This window comes from Clupea harengus, chromosome 18 (assembly GCF_900700415.2).
Source record: "Clupea harengus chromosome 18, Ch_v2.0.2, whole genome shotgun sequence".
Lineage (NCBI taxonomy): Eukaryota > Metazoa > Chordata > Actinopteri > Clupeiformes > Clupeidae > Clupea > Clupea harengus.
Window position 1 is genome coordinate 18,694,426 of NC_045169.1, and position 7,879 is coordinate 18,702,304.

General features: G+C 42.7%; 1 protein-coding gene across 1 annotated transcript; it reads left to right on the forward strand.

The window, feature by feature from the left end:
* The first annotated feature begins 811 nt into the window (after positions 1-811).
* tmem256 (transmembrane protein 256) lies at positions 812-3,548 on the forward strand. The gene is made up of 4 exons (XM_012830810.3): positions 812-1,160; positions 1,478-1,515; positions 1,705-1,785; positions 2,724-3,548. The coding sequence occupies exons 1-4, from the start codon at positions 1,079-1,081 to the stop codon at positions 2,865-2,867; spliced, it is 345 nt and encodes a 114-aa protein (XP_012686264.1). The 5' UTR covers positions 812-1,078; the 3' UTR covers positions 2,868-3,548.
* Positions 3,549-7,879: the final 4,331 nt, after the last annotated feature.

Below are 7,879 nucleotides of genomic sequence, written 5' to 3' on the forward strand. Positions count from 1 at the left end.
TTATGGTGTGTTAAATATTTCTGTCAATACTTTGATTTCCACTTCGGGTGAGATTTCTGGCCAGATGTGTTTGGCAAGCCAGAAGGCATGTTTTTAATTAGACAGTAATTAAAAATGTGTTAATTACAAAAAGGGATTGAAAATAGGCTCATTTCACCCAAGGACAGGATTTTTTAAATTGTGTTTTTTTTAATAACTTGACGGATTTAATGTTTAGTCCTCATTTTCTGTGATACACATGTTTGAGGTGCCTTCTATCCAAATACGACGAGGTAGCGAAATAGCGCCTCTCTCTGGAATAAACGTCTGCGGTTGTTGCCTACTAATACAGAGCGACAGTCAAGACGCAATAAAAAAAAAACAATAATATGAGTAGTAGTAATAATAATAATAATATCATTAATAATAATAATAATAATAATAGTAATCTGAGTAATAATAATAATACGCGCGAGTGCACATTATGTCTGCTTGAGATTCTTCCCCAAAGCTGCCATTCGACATTTGACGGTAATGAGGTACGTTGTAATCCACATAAACCCGTGAGTTAGTTTTAATAACTTTCTGCGGGTAAATGCCATAGGATTAATAATTCATGTGGACTTCTTTGCTATAATTTAGCAGGTCGATGAATAATGTATTAGAGGGCCAGGTCTTTAAACAGTCAAGGTAAAAAAGCTTTTTTTTTTCTTCTTCCAAACAGTGGATATATGTGAATTCAATGCAGGATATCAGTAGCCTATATGGTGACTGAAATAGGTTGCCAGGCAATTGCACATAATCTTAACATAGCCTACTTTCTCCGTAAAAGTGTCTCCTTCTAATAACAAATAAATGTTCGTGTTACACAGGCTAGTGTAACGGTCACATTTTAAGTTAATAAATGTAGATATAGGCTTACAAACCAGACTATTTCCTACAGTTGCTGCCCACTGTCACTTTCAGAACTCAATCCGTTTGGAAACTGCTCCTGCTGCGCGGACATTTTGGCTCATGACAAGCGGATATACTCGTCTCGGATTGGATCTTTAATGACCTCAGCTTCCTGTATCCTTCACTGTTGAACTTGCTCGCTGTAATGACGGCGTCCCTGGTTGTTACGAGATTAGCGGGCATTTCTGGGGCACTTGCCGTGGGTGCTGGGGCGTATGGAGCACACGGTAGGAAATGTTTAATGTGCTGTTACGGGTTGCATGACAGCTGCCTGTTTGTGTGTTGACTAGCTGCGAATCGGGACTACTACTTGACGTTTTGCACGTGAGGACTGTGCATGTAGTGGCAGCGGGCTCACCCTCACAGATAGCTGTAGCCTATGTTACTTAATGACAGCAGTAAAATAAAAGTGAAACAAACTTTGAAGTGCGATAGTGTCACTGACGGGGGACGATTACATGACAGGGACGATTGCATGGCGTAACTGATTTCACTGAAACTGTGGCCCCTCACCATTAACCTTCTCGCTGTTTTCGTTGTCCAGGCTTCAGACGGAGTGACAGAGACGACTACTTGAAAGAGGTAACACTGCGTGTTCATCATGCCATTCATTGTGTACATAATTGTGTAATCGCCCATGTTCTATGATCCACTATGTTTTATTCCCTTCATTTTCTTGAAACACGTATGATTCAGTACAATGGAGATAATACCATCTTACATTTGATGATGTACCCAACAATTTACTATTTTCATCTGTTCTGTCCACAGCTGTATGAGACAGCCAACAAGTATCACTTCTACCACAGCCTGGCGCTGCTAGGTGCTGCCCACTGCCGTAAACCTGCTGTGGTAAGCTCCTTGCTATCACACAAACACTTATACCGATCTCCTTAAGTGCCCTGGAGTATCTTAACATTTTCATTCACAGTGTGACTGAACGCAGATGCAGGAAAGCAACACATATATAAACACTAAGACTCATCCACACATAAACACACAGTCTTGCGCGCACACACAAACACACGCATACACACTCACACACACACACACACACACACAGTCATCCAGACACACACACACACACACACACACACACACACTGATGCAAACACACACACACACACACACACAGTCATGCACACACACACACACAAACACACAGTCCTGCACACACACACACACACACACACATACAGTCATGCACACACACACACACACACACACACACACACACACACACACGGTCATGCACGCACACACACACACGCAGTCCTGCACACACACACACACACACAGTCATGCACACACACACAGTCATGCACACACACACAGTCATGAACACACACACACACATACAGTCATGCACACACACACACATGCACCCACACACACACTCATCCATACACAAACACACACTCATCCATACACAAACCCACAGTCATGCACACACACACACACACACACACACACACACAAATAAATACAGATAGGCAAACAGACATTTCAGTATTAATGTGCTTTTGAATACACATCGCTGTGTCAAACAGAGTTTTCGATTCAATTAAATTCAAACAATAACATTTCCTCAAGGCACTTTTCAGAGCTCAGGGCCTGACCCCCCTTAGAGCAAGCACAATGGGGGGATTTTATTATTCAAGATGAATCCACACACAGTAGTGGTTGTATTGATCCTAATGTTTTGTGGAATACAAGGTGCTATCATTTTACTGACATGTTAGTGGCATGGCATTATTCATTTCAAATAATGTTTTCCTTTCTCACCGCAGGCTGGCACCATCCTTTTGGCTGGCATGGGGGGTTTCTGCGGGTCCTTGTACCACCAGGCGATAACTGGTGACCCTGTCCTGAGAAAGGTGGCACCATACGGGGGTATGCTGCTCATTGCTGGCTGGGCCGCAATGGCCATTTGAACTCTGACCCTTGACCTTACTCTCACTTGGTAGCATTGCATCTAAAGCCCTCAGTATGGTTTGACATCAACGTATTCAACAGATTATAGAAGGTCTTTGCACAGTTCACCTGCTCCTAACCGAAATCTTTCCTCTTTTTTTTTGGTGACGGTGTGTGTGTAACATCTGGGCATATGTCAGCTGCAGTTACCCATAATTCCCTGGTATCCAGACCTGTATTGCTGATGTTAATGTGATGTATGCTGTTGAAGTTGACCCTTACTGAAGGTTTTATGCCCACTGTGTCGGCCATGCCTGACTGCCTAGATGAGAGAGGTACAGATGTGTCATCTGGAAGGCTCAGGGGGGAGAGACACAAAACGTTGTAATGTGTGTCTTATCAAAAAACCTCCTTTTCAGACGTGTCTGTGAGCCGAAGATAAGACCTCAGGATCACATAGTGGCCCCCCCCTTTTCTCCTCTTTGACTCCTCTACCCTCTCTCTCTCTCCCTCCCTCTCTCTCTCTCCCTCCCTCTCACCTCACTTCACTCCACTCTAACCATGAAAATTTCCGTTCCTTGTGTACTGCTCTCGAAGAAATAGGTGTGTGTGATTTTGTCTATGTATATATTTTCAAAAGATCGCCCCCCCAAGTGTTTTCCCATGTGCACAAGAATAAAGCTTTATGATTAAAGAAAAAATGGTGAGAAGTGCACTTTTGAGAAAAACGAGATTGAAAATCCAGAATCAAATAACCACCATTCCATGAAATATATTTTCATATTATTTTATATTATTTTTATAAATAATATTATTATTACGATTTCTGAATGGCTTGGTGGGTCAGCGATGGACGGCCTCAGCTCCCCCTCGGGGGATCCGGTAAGTGTTCAGACACGAGAGTTCATGAGCATCACCCTTCCTTTTAGCCCAAGCGGTGTCCAGACCTATCTGCATTCAAATTGAAAGTGAAAATCCATTGAAGCGCTAATTCCCTAGCTCTTTGACTCTAGGCAGTGGCGAGGAAGCTTTGAAAATGGCTTTATAAATCTTCAGGGTCAATTTGCAAGGGCAGCATTCATATAAGCGGACTGCAGCGGACGGGAAGAGAAATCCTATTGACAGCAGCACGTAGGCTGACGAGCTGTGATCATCGCAACCCGTAAAATCCTCATTAACGCAAGGTAGTAGTTGTGAGCATCTTTGCTAAATCAGCGTTTGGCAATCAAACGGCTCCCTTATGCCTGCCTACTTGCCCTCGGGATATTTCACGCTTTAGCTCTCGTTAGCGGTGCACCACCATGCCTTTACAAAAAAGAACTCACTCCCTAAATTATAATTTTCTTATAAAAGAGCCAGAACATTTCAGCTCACGACAGTTACAAGTTGAGCTTAAAGCAAGACAATCACGTTGAATTATCAGCCTCAAACAATTGCCAGATCTCTAACTCACAAATCAGTTCTCACTAATCAGACTAAGGTGACCAGATTTCTGAGACAAAATCCGGGGACATTTTCAGTTCAGACACGTTAACACCACCAAAACTTGTCATGTTTTTGTCTTTGTAATCGAAAAACGGGGACACTGACTGGGCCCGTATTCATAAAAGCAGTTTATCTTACCTTTGTTCTTGTAAATCGCAAGGGGAATGTCAAACAAAGAGTTTTCTTCTTAAAACTAATGACAAAGTGGCTGAAATGAATAGTAGTAAAGGTAACAACCTTTTGCCAATATCAGTGATAAGAACTTCGTTGACGTCATGCACAAGCTTCCTTGCAGTAGGCCTAACCTCTGTGTTTGGCTAATAAGTGACTGCTCTGCACGGATGGGTGACAGGTGTAGGTTTTTCCAGCATAGAAAATGTTAAGGCCATTCAGTCAACTGAATGCATTGTATTCCTATATTCTGTGTGAAAAATCACCTGGAACTATGAACATGCAGATCAGGCCCATAGACTCCAGGATCTTTGGAATTGTTTTTAAGGGTATTACTATACCAAAAGTGATTTAAGAAACAAACAAACAAAAAGATTCAAAATACAATTTCAGTAAAAAAAGATATTAAATTCAAGCAATGTCAAGGTGAGGGAGGGAGATCTGAATAATCTAAAAAATAGTAAAAAGTAAAGTTCTGTGACACACTACCAGTTGACATATTTGTTGATAAAGAATATGTGAAGTTAATGTGGGAAAAAGACATTTCATTAGTGTCTTTTAAGAGACCACCACAAGAACACGTGTTTTTTTTTTTTTAAGTAATGTAGGCCTACCATTATTCTAGGCTACCTGTAATTGTCTATGTAGCCTAAGCACATGACTCATTTAAACCCACTGCTTAAAATTGAACTGGTGAGACTGTTTTTGCTTCCACAGAACGATCAAAGTTCAAAGTATATTATTGTCAGTCACACAAACAACGAGACAGACGTAAGCGGGAAGCGCAACTGGATGTACGGAAAGCAAGTTCAAGGAGTTAATTTATTGACAAGTTGCCAACTACCTCTCAATAGTAACACAGACTAATGTAGTTAGTTAGTTAGACGTCTGGTCACTGAAACCACATCTGACTGCATCATGTCACGGACGACCAAGGCAATATATTCATTGTTTGTTGTTCGAATAGCATTGCTTGTTTTGTTCTGTTTTAACACTCAATTTAGTGTAACTTATTTTAATGGAACTTAAGTTTTACTTGCCAGCTGTTTTCTTTGCCCCTCCACTTTGCCAAGGAGCTGGCAAATTCCCCTTGTCCTGATATCACTTGACTAAAAAGCCCTCTGATCACAACACAACCTCACCATGAGGCAAAGACTAATGTCTCCCAGCTCTGCAGTCTCTTACCACCTCCGTTTGAGTGTACTGGGGGGTGATCTATTGCTGTCAGTGTGCAGCGAGCAAAATCAATGCCTCATTCGAGTGTATTGTTTATGGCCGTATGGTTACTCTTTGTGACAGCTGGCTTGTGTTCGGTTCTGAGACTTACCTTAAAACTCTGGAAGCCATGTTAGAGGTCAGTGCAGGTGGTAATTAGCCTGTTAGCCCTGGGGTTTTGTGTAGCTAGGCTGCCATTAAGTCCAGCAAAAAGGAGTAAGAGTTGTCTTTTCAAGCATAGATGGGAGGTTTTCCTAATTATGTCTCTGAGGAATTCAGTCTTTCTCTCTCTCTCTCTCTCTCTCTCTCATTTTCTCTCTCTCTCTTAATTTAGCACCGAATACAGCAATATTTTTGCGTTTTTTCTCTCTCTCCTCATACCTTGTAATAGTAAAGGGCATCCATGCTGAGGACATGTCCCCACCACTCTTTGTAATCACCAGTTTCGTCCGCATCACTTTTAACATCTTAAAAGAAAATCTCACCACAATCAGTGCATTGTAGTGTGTCGTTACTGAAGGATTAGAGGTCTGCCGCACAGATTTGGGACTTTCTGGTGCACTTCAAAAAGTGAAACGAAGGGGTTTTGGATAAACTAGGCTAAGTATACTCATCAAACCTAGGAGCAGGACACAAGCTGAAGTGAGTTAGGCCAGTTCATGCAGCACCTCTATGCCCTCAGTACCAATGCCCATGTCTTGTGGTCAGGTGGCTCCTGTAGTCTTTCCCCCCTCCCTCCGAAAGAGAAACAGTGGCGTGTTGAGGTGCTCCCGGCAACTCTGGGCATCATCTGCACTTGAGTCCCACAGAAGGGTACATGACACACAAACACAAAGACTCACTGGCATCACTGTGCGTGCGCTGTTGTGCAGTAACTGTGCACTGTGCGTGTGCTGTTGTGCAGTAACTGTGCACTGTGTGGGAGTCCTACTTTGTGATAACTCACTGATTATCTTGATCAGAACATACAAATAATATCTAGTAAAAAAAAACAAATCGATGTGATCTAAATGGTGTAGGCTTTGAGTAACTGAAAACATGCCCTGCATATGAAAAACACTGTCTGTATTGCTCTGCCCATGTTAATGTATCTATAAGGACACAGATAAACTGTGACGCTGCTCTTTACTACCAAGGAAAGTCAGGGTCTGATGCAGATCTGCTGGTCCAAGATGTCCGTGATGTCAGCTGTCTTTGGCGTGCTGCTCCTCCTTTGGCACAGATGATCAGCTGACTTGAGTGAATGTCTACCTGGGCCACGAACTTCCCCTCAAGAAGAACCGCCATGAGCCATGAAAAAAACATATCATATAAGTGCAAAAATATTACAAAGCACGCACATACACATGTAGCAAATGAGAGTGTATGCTATCCCGAATAACAGGAAATGCAACTGACCTCGGCCTGTATACAAATCTACTGGGGAATGAGGTTTTCTCAATGCAGAGTTCTGTATCCGCTGGCCACTAATTGATATGCATCCCGCTTGTTTTTGGCACATTTAACATTTTAGTTTTCAAGCCCCAACACAATCCCAGCTACCTATCTGGTGCATTTGTATTTGTGTTACACTCCTCATAACAGGAGAGGAAGACAATGTATTAGCCCAGTGACAGGTAGGCTCATGTAAAATCTCATCTACGCCCCATCTTTGATTCCTCCCTCTCTTTCCCTCCTCCAGCACTTTCAAACCAAAATGACACCCATGCGTGTAATTACCAGCATTCTTTCTCAGCCTGGACAGTGTGTGTGCCTGAGCCCCATTGATTTCTGCTTGGGGTTTGAATTGAGCCAATCAAACATGCTCAACGAGAGGAGGCATTGTGGACAGTTAGTGTGTGGGTGTTACGTGGTTCTCCCAAGCTGTGTGGGTCACAAATGAATATGTCTTGCCTCTGCATAGTCTTAGGCTCCAAGTACTTTAAGCTCTCTGGCTTTTCTTCTAGTCTCTCATACAATACAGATTTCATATAATGCACTGCGGGAAAAAATCCCACCTAATCACAGCCTTCGAAGCTTGAATGTAATGAATGTGTTTTTCACTGCAGCCGTCGGCAGCCCTGGTTCACTTGGGGCCCTTTGACAAATGCAGAATGTGCCCCCCCCCCCGCTCTTTAAAATTGCATTCCGGGAACTTGGAGGTTGTGTTGTGTGGGTTCCC